Source organism: Helianthus annuus, chromosome 11 (genome assembly GCF_002127325.2).
Source record: "Helianthus annuus cultivar XRQ/B chromosome 11, HanXRQr2.0-SUNRISE, whole genome shotgun sequence".
NCBI lineage: Eukaryota > Viridiplantae > Streptophyta > Magnoliopsida > Asterales > Asteraceae > Helianthus > Helianthus annuus.
Window position 1 is genome coordinate 9,736,389 of NC_035443.2, and position 12,540 is coordinate 9,748,928.

At 36.4% G+C, this 12,540-nt stretch overlaps 1 protein-coding gene across 1 annotated transcript; it reads right to left on the minus strand.

Moving 5' to 3' along the window:
• Positions 1–1,015: 1,015 nt before the first annotated feature.
• On the minus strand, positions 1,016–7,795 carry LOC110889516 (replication factor C subunit 2). Its single transcript, XM_022137064.2, has 12 exons — positions 7,660–7,795; positions 7,478–7,556; positions 5,905–5,984; positions 5,047–5,166; positions 4,841–4,910; positions 4,438–4,511; positions 3,956–4,076; positions 3,804–3,866; positions 3,628–3,687; positions 2,979–3,104; positions 2,821–2,904; positions 1,016–1,386 (listed from the first exon to the last, which is right to left on the minus strand). Exons 1-12 carry the CDS (start codon positions 7,701–7,703, stop codon positions 1,282–1,284), a joined length of 1,026 nt encoding a protein of 341 aa, XP_021992756.1. The 5' UTR covers positions 7,704–7,795; the 3' UTR covers positions 1,016–1,281.
• Positions 7,796–12,540: the final 4,745 nt, after the last annotated feature.

Sequence of the window (12,540 nt, forward strand, 5' to 3'; positions counted from 1 at the left end):
TTTTCTATTTATTCTAATATATTCTATGTATGTACATGGAGATCGAAACTAACTTGACCGTCAGAGGGTGGTCTAGAGACCCCTCAATCTTTGACCCCGTCTAACAGGTACTCATTGTTGTGTGCAGATCAACAATAGACAAGTGAAAATGAAGTGTCACTAATCCATCTCCTCAACGGTTCTAATGATCCGAATAGCCTTTCCATGGATCCTTGCAGCAACATTGGTAGTTTATCCTTATGTGTCTAATATATAGACAACACGCCTATATCATACATTAATTTTATTTACCAATTATACTCTTGTATTCATATGAACTAGCATCATTTTAATAAAACATTCAATCGGGAGAATCAAGTGGGCTAATAACACTTTCACATGTGGTCCCATGAAAAATACTATGCAAGGACAAAACTATAAGCTTGACTCCAAACCGAAATTCATTAACTACATAACCCAAAGAATAAACCATGGAATATATTTGGGTCGCATTCATGTGGTCTCGATTCAGGTCATAATCAAGCGGTCCCAGTTCGGGTCTTTGGTTCATAAGTCCAAATCAGAACCCAATCACCCCTGAATGCTTGCTTATACATGTGCAAGTTGCTGGATAACAAGTAGGAACTCATACTAATTTTGACTCAAGTTTCATAAAATAATGTAAAGACATAGATTAGGTGCAAATTTAGAAGAAAAAAAATAGGCAATCGGTCAATCCCAATTGATCCTAGGTCCGAGAGTTTAAGTGTCATAGTTAACAAAAGGTGTAGATTTAAGAGTAGGATTAGTGAGTGCGTAAGTCTAGTCGTTCTAAAAAAGCATAGTCATGTGCTTTCTTGACAATCGAAATTTAGGTTTTGAGCAGAAAAACGCATGACTATATAGTCGCTGCATATTTACTTAACCTTTAAAAAGTTACCATTTAATTGCATATACATATAGACATTGTTAGCAAGTGCAAACAAGTCATACGCATCTTCATGATTCAAAAAATGCAGTTTGGCATATCAAACACTTTTGGCCCAACAGCATAGTTAAACGAAACGAACAGGTCTAAATTTCTACCTCTTAACATCCCGGATAAACATACATATCAAACCGTTTTGGCCCAACAGCGTAACCACACGTCTAAGTTACTTTTGCCTGGTCAATTCAATTCTAGTCCCAACGTGCATGATTATGTTAAAACATTAGACAGCGCATGACAATCATAACACCATACATGTTACAACCAGACACAAAAATATCCGGGGCTCATAGTTAATATGACGAAGAAACACACTACATGTCGTTGGAATATACTTCAGGCATGTTTGAATACGCTTTGATCATAGAGCTGCAAGCAGCCAACAGTTGCAAATACTCATCCGCTCCATCAACAAGACACTGCATAAAAAAAGAATCAAAGTAAGACGGCTTTGTGCATCATCGCATATTCATATATTGTTTAGCATGTGCAAACAAAATTACATGTGTCTTTGACTTTTAAAGTCAAATCCAATATTCGGCTCGATGAATATTTCAATCCAACTCTACCTATTTACCGATTTGTATTATGACATTGACTTTCATTCACATGTTCTCGCATTATTGTCCTGTTAATGTATATTTAAGGTTTCGATCATTAGTCAAAAAGACACTAATCTGCTGTCAAATGCCGCCGCCTTTTTAACAGGAGTAAGTTACTTTGCACCAACCCTTTTCTTTTACTTTTAAGTGTTATTATTTCTCCAAAATTAATATAAGATTTAAATATATAGTTGGCCCGTTTCATGTTGAAAGTCTGACCCTACCACTAGGCTCGGAATGGTCTGAATCATTGGTAATTATCAACTTTCATGCCCCATTAGAGATTAACTTGTAAATGTGTTCTAAGTGGGATCCATAATGACAAGCCATTATAGTTGACCCGTTTCATGTTGTAAATTATTATCTACCGTGAGTTGTGGTTCTTTGAGAGAAGCCATTATAACAATTTTGAAAAGAAATTTACAAAAAAGAATGTTTCGAAAGGAAGTCGTCATCATCATCATACTCGGTATATCCCACCAATAGCAAAGCTAAGATAGGGTCTGAGGAGGGTAAGATGTAGACAGCCTTACCTCTACCCCGTAGGAATAGAGAGGCTGCTTCCAGTGAGACCCCCGGCTCGGTAGTAGTTTTGCATCAAGCCTTGGACATAAGGCACATAACACTCAGCAATTAGGACAAAAGCCGATTAGTGCATGCAGTGGCGGACCCAGGATTTTTTTCCAATGGGGTCCATTTTTTTGGTGTTCAAAATTTTAATAACAAAACGTTAAAATTTTCGGATCGGTCCTCATTCGGGTCAGGTTAGAGCGAAGTTTGAACTAGATTTAAAAAAAACAGAAAAAACAGGCTATACAAGAATTGAACCCATGGCCTCTTGTTGTAAAAGAGGGAGGTTTACCACTACACCAACTTTCCTTTTCTTTCTATGGTGTCCAGCTAATTGTATTTATGGGGTCCTTATAAAATTTAAAATATCGGATCTACTAATTTTTAAAAAAACATTGGGGTCCGGGGACCCCGACCCGTTCGATGTGGGTCCACCCCTGAGTGCATGTACCCCCTTGTCTTTCGGCTATCAACGCCACACATGATGCATGATTAACCGTCCCTCACTTTTTAACGTTATTTTCACAAAATTCGTAAAATAACATTAAAATTAGTGCACTTACACTTTTGCCCCCAAGGGCCCACACATATATACATTATATGCGCATACCGCAAGCGGGGCGTAACATTATATGTCGAAAGGAAGTACTATACAGAAAAATAAAAAGGCACTAAAAATACCTTATCTGTTTCACCAAATTTTTTGCATATTCTTGCTTTTTGTTCATCAGAAGTATCTTCAGATTCAACCACCATGTCAAACAACTGCAATGACATCATACAAATATTTGAGACACAATCGACATGATAAGATTATGGATCAAGATAACAATATATACCTGAGAAAGCATCTGACTGACGGGATACCCCTCTGCAATAACATTATTGACTTCTTTGTTTGCATTATCAAATGATCCGCTTTTACAAGCTGCAAGAAGAGCTTGAACAACTTCATGCGGGATGACCTGATGAGATCAAAATCTCAGTATTTGACAATATGATTAGAAAATTGATTACTATCTAAAAGATATTTTAAAGGTGAATTATATTGGAAGTAACTTAGACTGTAAAGAATAGTTATTGATGGCGAATAGTAAACGACAGCAACAAGCTACCTATACGCTACGTAGTGATAGCGATGAAATAGCGGGCTATTAAATGTTTAGCGACACACTAGGAGAAAATTTTAGAAATATTTTATATGTATATTATATCCAAATAAGCTGTTTTATATATGTATACTTAAAAAAACCTAAAACCCTGCTATTTATATTAAAGCAGAAAAAAAACAAAAAAACCTATAATCCCACTGTTTGCTCGCTATGGAGGCGTGCTACACTACGCTACACTATTCACTATAGCACTAGCTATGAGCGGTATTAATAACTATGGTGTAAAGCAGCATAAAACACTAGTCGTGACTCACGTCACATTACTCTCTGATTTGGCAAACCAATCAATAACTAAAAAGAAACGAAATCTAGTTACCCCAGAAACGCTAATCAAATCCTTGGAAGAAATTGAAGATCCAAACAGGCGAGCAGCTCCCTGTGAGAAATCAAAACGCAAGACTGATGTCACAATATAATTGGATAAATTACATGAAATACATGCAAGTCCTTGTTTTGTCGTAAGGTGGTACGAAAAGTGATAAAGTTTATTACCTGCAGGAAAGTTATAGCGCGACGAAGATCTCCTTGAGATATGGAACTTAAGGTTGAGAGAGCCTATAAGAAATTACATATATTAACTCAAAAAGGCCAATTTACCAACAATAAAAAAGTGTTGAAGATGCAGAGTCAAACGAGATCAGCACCTCTGAGTCCAAGTTAAGGCCCTCTTCTGTACAAATATGCAGTATACGAGTGCTCATGATATCTTCTGAGAGTGGCTTGAACCTGAATTTTGCACATCTAGAAGCAAGAGGTTCTATAATCCTGCACCAGGTATGTAACAAGAATCAAGATGCATATCACAAAAAAGCAAGAATCAAGATGCATGAACAAGAAACCAAAAGAAAGTGCATAGAAAAGAAGAGTGTCCATTAATTTGATATGATGTTTTCGATTATGTTTCTAGTTAAGTAACATCTCCAGTTGCATTTCTTGTGAGGTTTTATTTTAAAGATACTATTTACGCAGAATTTAAGGAGATTCAATGTATCTTTGTCTGTCTACCAGAGGTGCGAGATGAAGTAAGAAACAAGCTCAACAAAAAATTAAGAAGTATACTACCTTTCCAGAGATGTATCACTAAACACAAAAGCAAGTATTATCATAGAAAACTTTTAGCACTGACCTGCTGATGTAATTGCATATAAAGAAGAATCGTGTTACTTTTGAGTAGGTTTCCATAGTACGACGTAAAGCATTCTGCAATACAAAAAAAAAAAAAACATGTTACTTACAAATCTGTCTAAATGTGAACAACCTTGGACTGCATAATATTAACAAAAACACCATTCCCTTTTTTAAAATATGCATGGACGTTGTATTTCTAATGAGACGTTGATGCTCCAAGGAAAATGACTAAACAACTTAATTATCTTAAAAACAATCATGTAATGTAACATATGTGAAGTTCAACCCCATGTATTAGTCAACATAAAACTCGTTGCACTAATAAAGATAAAAGGAGACATGTAGCATTTCAGATAGCAAAGGTGACTACGAAATGAATAAAAAATAAGTGGAGAGCTTGCCTGTGCATCTTCAGTCATTGAATCTGCCTCATCGAGGATTATAATTTTAAAAGGCGGGCAAGGATAACCCCTACATCACGGAGAGAGAAAACAACATATAACTAAAACTCAAAGCGTACTCAGAAAAACTGGCTGTTGGGTCTGTTTTTTTCATTTTTTATGTTCATTCTTATAATTCTTTACGAAAAAAGAGTAAATTTATATACCCTTGATGAGCAGAACCAACGGCAACTGCAGCAAAATTCTTTATCTTAGTTCGAACTACATTGATTCCACGATCATCACTAGCGTTGAGCTCAAGAACCCTTGACTTGTAGAGTTCAGGACTGTAAAGAGAAAGAGACAGTGGTGGTAGCAAATTGATTAGTGAACAAGTTAGCACTTTCATGCAAAAGTAGTTCGATCACACAAGTATGCACGACATGTTGAAGATTAAAGACCTATAATTCCCCAAGGATGACAAACTTAGATTAATAACACTTGCTTGTATGAGTATATTAAAGCAGAAACCACAACAGTTTTAGCCATCTTAATTAAACAAAGCGAAGAGTGCATCCCTGAACTTTCTGCTTCTGTATCTAGCTATACGGCTAAAATTTGCGAATGGTATTGGATTTTGAACAATGCAATGACATAAATTATGGTCAATTTTTGTCCTTAACATGATGCATCAGTACTTCAGAAAGCATGCCTAACTGTGCTAACAAATCATATCAAAAAGGGTTTTCACATTAGATTTGTTACCGCTTTATTCTACTCGTGTTTTGTTCTACACCTATAAACAAGACCCTAAAGTTCAACTACCTTAGAACTTTGCCAACAGTGAGCATAAGTGCATGATGTATTAAGTTATTAACATCTAAAGCAATCAAATCCACACCACCCTCAGAAGTCAGAACAAACTGTTGTGTTTTGATTCAACCTTTTTACTATCAAAGTCAACTATACGTCAACATAAACCATTAGAACACGTAAGAAATCACTCATAAAGTCATAGACTAAAACGAACAAGAAAACATAAAAAGAAGAGTTAACAAGACATTATTATATACAGTCAATGTTACCCGTAAAGCTGATGAGCAATGGCAAGTGCAGTGGTAGTTTTTCCGGTTCCAGGTGGACCATAAAACAGCATGTGCGGACACTGCACCAAAAAACCAATTCACTTCAGAAACACAGAACAAAACAATGTAGCGATTTACCTTACAAATGCCTCATTCATATCACCAATTATAGTGTTCCATCAATTTAAAAAATGCCTCATTTGGATTTCAGTTTCCAATAGGGCTGTAAACGAACCAAACATTCAGCAAACAATTCGTGGACTATTCGGCGGGAAGTTCGTTTGTGTCCGTTCGTTTATAAAACAAACGAACACGAACAACAGATTTCATTCGTTTAAATAAATGAACGAACATGGACAGAGGCCGCGTCCGTTCATTTATATCCGTGAACGTTCTGTAACGTGTTCGTTTATGTAAGATAGTTCATCATTGTTTTCAGTGTTCATATTTTATTTAAATACTTCAAAATTCCAACAGATAAAATATTTAATAAATGTCAGTGTATTTGTTCGTGTTCGTTTGTTTCCATGTGTGTTCATGAACATTAGTTTGTGCTCATTTGTGTTCATCAACATTCGTTACCTAAAATTAACAAACAAACACAAACGAACACTAACACGTTCGTTTCCTTAACAAACGAACACGAACATAAAATCTCGTTCGGTAAGTGTACATAAACAGTTCCTGAACACCCTACCTATCAATTTATACAACCATAATAACAAACAACAATGATAATAACAACTATAATAACAATAAAACGTTCGAAAACAATGGAACAAATAAGCATACTAACCCCGCGCGGGTTAGTTGCTGTCCAACAAGAACCACACAGTAGGGAAGCGCACGGCTACCTACAGTGGTACACAAGGTACAAGTGGCAGTAAAAGGAGCCAATGAGCGTCCAGCAGGCTCTGGTCAATCGTGCGCCACGATCGCCTGACGAGAAGTACACAAGGACGTCTACGTGGCACCAATCAGAGGACGGAGACAACTGTCCCACGATCTCCACTTGTCTGCTGATGACAGAAGGACAACAAAGCCGACAACAATGACACGTGGCTCCAATCAAGGTGCGCCAGCACCGAGGAACATCTAGAAGCCACTAAGCGGTCGATGCCAGTGAGACAAAGAGCATATCCGTTTTGTTGTCCGTTTCCGGCCCAAGGCCCATCAGCCCATAACCCCTTACACCTCTCCGGCTATAAATAGAGACCTCATTCCACAGGTTAAACATTCTATTCCCTCTACTCTCACTCTTAGCACTTAATTATTCCCAAAGCAGTCGCTTATTCTCACGCCGGAGCCTGGTTAAGAGGGAAACCCCCACATTCCCCTCTTAACGAGTAACGGTGTTCTGTTTTGCAGGATCGAACCATCAAGTCGGAGCTCAAATATCCAAAAGAAGATTAACCACTATAATAGAAACATAAACCAATCTTAATTAAGTCCCTAATTAGATCAGTGTTTCTTCAGAATCCAAAACAAACAAACATACGATTGCAAGAAAACAGAAACCCTAGAAAATGGTGTGCAATAACAACACGAGCATATTTAAAAGAATTGAGGTTACATTAGTGGTCTCGAGCGTGTTGGTAAGGACTCGAACAACCTCATCTTGATGCGCAACTTCATTCACTCGCCTCGGTCGGCTGAAATTTCAATGATTTTATAAACATTTAAGCTAAAATTGTATGTAATAAAACACAGATTGAATTCAGGAAGAATGATAAAACGGAGGAGAAGGATGATTACTATTTCTCGACCCAAGGTTGAGAGCTCTGCAGCAATGGCGCCATTCTGTTCTTGCTCTGTGCGTTTTCCCGCTCTTCTGTTTGAGGAACAAAAGTGAGTAATAATAGGTCTACTAATAATACAGGCTAAAAGAATGAGGGTGATTGGATTTTGTTACACTAAGCCCGGCATCGGGCGGGTTTGGATAATGGGTTAAAATGAGTTCAGATTAAAACACGTTAGAGTAAAATGAGTCCGTCTCTAAACGGACGGTTTCAAAAATTATATAAATTTAGTTCGGGTTAAAACGTGTTGTTGCCAAAGTGAAGTCAGGTTAAAATGACTCATTTCGGAAAAATATCTGTATCTATATCTATATCTATATCTATATCTATATCTATATCTATATCTATAATCTGTAAATTATAATAAATCAAAATCAACTTTGGTCACATGTCCTTCTCTTAGGCTATTAAGTGTCACGTGACAATTATACACTTCATCATTTTTTGGTTTGAGCGGCAAAATCAAATACTGAATACACGGTTTCTTCTTCATTGTTATTTATAGTATAAGTATACAATATTTATTTTCCACTCATATAGCTTTCTCTCACAATATTGTTTCCAAAATACGAAACTCTTACAATATTGTTTCCAAAATATGAAATTCTTTCCTTTCTACATCATTAATATGTAGAAAATTACTTGCATAAGATATTAGGGATGTGTCTTCTTTTTTCAATATATGCATTTTCCTTTGTTATCTTTTGGAACCGTATTTTCTTCATTAAAGATTACTTTTGTAACAGTGTTTTCTTCATTAAAAAGGTACTTGCAGAAGCTTGCATATGGTTAGTTATTTTACACCGATTTTTAACTAAGTATTATTCATCCGTTAAATTTTTCAATATTTAACTACTTAACATCTCAAATGAAAACTTCGATGCTATTTTAAAGATTCAAATATATCCTTTGACTATGTCCTTTCATTTATTGACATCTAATAATATTCTTTCAATTCAGCATAGAATTCTTAATAGTTTATTCAAGATTGTATATATATTTTTTAAACTAGCTTTAGATCCCGTGTATTACACGGGTTGTATAAAGAAAATACTTATAAATCTACTGATTTGATAAATTACACATAAATATAGATGCTACTATACTCGCAATTGGTTCCCGTATTAAGATTATTAACAGATTTTAATACCCCATACTCTTTAACACGAAGTTGCTTCTCATTAACAAATAATTAAGAAAAAATTACAGATCATTTTATATAATTTATATATATATTTTTTACTTTATACAACTTGATTTCTTTGCCAAAATTTATCAGATCAATAACATCAAATACGGATGAAGCACAGACCAATCATATCATAATTTCTTCCTCATGAACACACATACAAATTGACAGTCGATTAAAAAAGTCCGAGAATGTAATTGCAAGAAAGCCAACTCAGATTCGGAAGCTCATAGCCACACGTCCAGCATTGAGGCATTTTCAGTTAAAATACAGAACTAATTTGCTGAAATTTAATATTCAAAGATAAAAATCAGCAATTAAATTCCTATAACCTGTCAAGTCCTCAATCTCATAAGCTACAATGGGAAATAGGTGTTCTTCTAGATCCTAATTCATCCGTTTCATTTGCTAACAAATTTGTTTAATCGGTGATAATTAAAACTTACCATTTAAATATTATCAACACCACCAAGAATTGCAGTAGCTAACTTTGTTTTGAAAAGATTTCATACTCTCCACTCGACCTTTGTTCCATGTTCATTCTAAATACAATACAAATTCATAACTCATGAAAACAATATCATTCAACTTTTGAAGCTAAAAGTTAATTTGGAGTTAGCTTTGACTTGTACTGTAACACCTCGAATTTTTGTGTCCAATAATGTGTTAACACGTGTCATTTGTTTACACGTGGCATTGATATTGAATAAAGGACCAATTTTGACAAACCTTGAAAGTATATAAATTCGAGGGTTATAAATGTCAACAAGGGTAAATATACTGTATAGTAACCCTAAATAATGCTTGAACCTTCAAACGAATAAATTATAGATCTTGCGGAAGCGAAACGCGGAAGAAAGTGAGAGATTACGAGCTACAGGGGTTAACTGTGTCAACATGTTTAATAGTACCTCTGAGTGACCCTTTAACGTTCCCAAGGCTTCGTAACAGTATTATACGCTCACTAGAATATACTGTATAAATTCCGCGAAGTTCCGTTTTAAAACGAAAGAGTTATACTCGCATTCGTATAAGAAGGGTTAAAAGCGTCAATAATGAAAGTTATGGCTTTCTGTATAATTAATAAATAAACCGGGGACTTAATAATGCGGGTAAATAACACGAGGCCCCTATCGGTAAATAACCGAGGGCCAAACCGCAAAGTTACCCCTTCAAAACCGAAAGGTCAGGTAAATCATTAGGAAAGATTTCGTTATTAATTACCAGGATTTCGCAATCATGACAAAAGATTTAAAATTTCTGAAATCTTAACCTCACGCGACCCGCATTGCATATTGGGTTAAGTTGAGGCGGGCCGCGAGCCTCCTCAATTACGCGTCTGGTATTTAGATCCCAGGCGGCCCGCATTATAAACGCATGGAACTTCCATGCGGGCCGCATTAGACGCCCAGATGCAGAATTGTTGTAGTTACTTGCCTTTTGGAGCCTTTGAACGATCAAACCTCAATCAATGAGGCATGGGCACCCTACACTTGACCCATAGCTCTCAGGGACACCTACCCATCATCTCTGGACTATTGTGAGTGTTTGCAATGATCATAGTTGCTTGGCATTTGCTATAAATAGCCACCTTATGCACATAACATTCACAACATCAAAAACACACATCTCTGATCATTGCAAGAGCTCTCAAGTCCTTTTCTCTGCTCTATAAGCAAGAACACAACTTCTGTAAGTGATCTAACCCTTTGTAGTTTCACATTTCCTTAGTAAATGGCTAAGAACCAAACCGTCGTAAATACGGTTTGACTTTAAAATAACTCAGTGATGGTTCAGTCTTATGACGAATCAAAAGTGGTTATGAGTTGGTATTTATGTGGGTAATAAACCCCTAAAAAGGTTCCCCCTGATCACCACTCTAACTATGTCAAAAAATCGAGTCAAACGTGCGGTTAAAAAGTCAACAGAAAGCTATTTTAGCGATTTATGCATAATCTGTAATGTATATGTTATGAAACCTGTTTTGACACTAATAAAACATGATATTAAGTATATAAACCTGTTTGCGCTCGTTTGAATCGATCATTTGCTATATTGACCCGGTTCGGAGCCGAATGTCGCAAAAGTTTGACTTTTGCTTTGACTTCAGTTCTGACCCGTTTTAGTGAGGTATGAATATACCTTAGGACTCTCTTAGGACCAGGTCACATGTTGGTATAAACCTCTGTGGTCGGTTCATGAGTTATCCGAGTCTTTTGCGCATTTCCGTCATTCGCCTAAAAGTTGACCGTAACGGCCTTTTAAAATTAAAACGAGTATTACGGACACGTGAACGGACCAAAACCTTGCTTATTAAATTATAAGCATGTCCTTAAAGTTTCACGTCAATCCGAGGTCTAGAATGAGAGTTATGCTAAAAAGCGCAATTAAAGTAAACTTTAGTAATTAACGGCGCAATTAGCATAACGCCTATCTAAACCAAGATTTCGTCACCAAATCTTTTACCCACTGTTATAAATTAATATTTTGGGAATTTTAAAGATTTTTAATAATTTTTACCTTGCTCATAACCTGCGGTTATGGCTACGGTTCGGTTAATACCGAATATGCCCTTTTCGGCCAAAACATGAGTTCTACAAGGTCTTTTGACCCGATTCCAGTTGCTACTGGTTTTAAATAATAAATAAAGTATTTTAAGCTTTATAAGCTGTTCGGGAAACTCAGATTTCCTGTAGAACTCGAAAAGCCCTTTTAAAGTCTTTAAAATGACCGAAAAGTCCCTACGGGGCATAATATAAACTTAAACTCGTTACGGGCGTCACGGAAGGTATCCTACTGATACCACAACCCATTTAAGGCATATTGACTTAGGAAATAAGCGTACGACTCTCATGGTTAACCGTTTCGCCTATTGCGCGCGCGGTTCGGCTTATGAAACTAGTTTTCATAATTTAGCCGATACGGGTCAAATAATATCATTTGAACCCCAAATTCCAGAGTGTGAACCATTAACCCATATAAAACAAGTCTCTGAACTTGTTGGGTCAGAATCACACTCCATTCTCGGTTTTCGCCTTTTCGCGCGATTAAACCATATCTATATATATCGGAACCAACCGGTCTAGGCTACGGCCATTATAACGACCCGTTAGGATTCTAAGAGGTTAATTAAAACCTTCGTTCCAGATTAGGAGCCCCAGTAAAAGCTATCGGTGATTTAATCCAAAATAAGGAAATATACTTGCAAAGGTAAATACTTTAACTTATTTCCCCTATATGGGCTTGGGTTACGGTATATTAATACCGCTTGATTGAGCATTATATAATTCCATCGCTTAGGTGGTTAATTGATTAAGTATGATCGGCTCATTTAAACAGTTTTGTTGCTTATAAGCCTTTGGGGGGTTTAATGACCGTTGTCCCGGATATCCTTGGCATCATTTTACGAAATGGCCACGACCATCGACATCCCGGTGTAGGCGTACACCCGGTATAAAGTGTCGACATTAAAATTAAAAGACGTAGCCGTTGGTTTTTATACTACGGTTTTACGCAAACGTGGTGTGTCTATAAATCTTTAACCCGGCACGACCCGGGCTACTGAACGCATAAAAGAACATGTAAAACGTTCACAAGATTTTATTATAATTTTCCCAAGTTATAAAAGAGTTTGTGCCTTGTGCATTC

Excerpts from the sequence above, each read along its gene's own strand:
- LOC110889516 (XM_022137064.2), bottom strand. The coding sequence starts at position 7,703 with ATGGCGCCATTGCTGCAGAGCTCTCAACCTTGGGTCGAGAAATA. Across the intron at positions 5,985-7,477 it reads ACACGCTCGAGACCACTAAT|TGTCCGCACATGCTGTTTTA; the intron begins GTAACCTCAATT and ends TTTTTGGTGCAG. Across the intron at positions 4,911-5,046 it reads GTTGGTTCTGCTCATCAAGG|GGGTTATCCTTGCCCGCCTT; the intron begins GTATATAAATTT and ends TCCGTGATGTAG.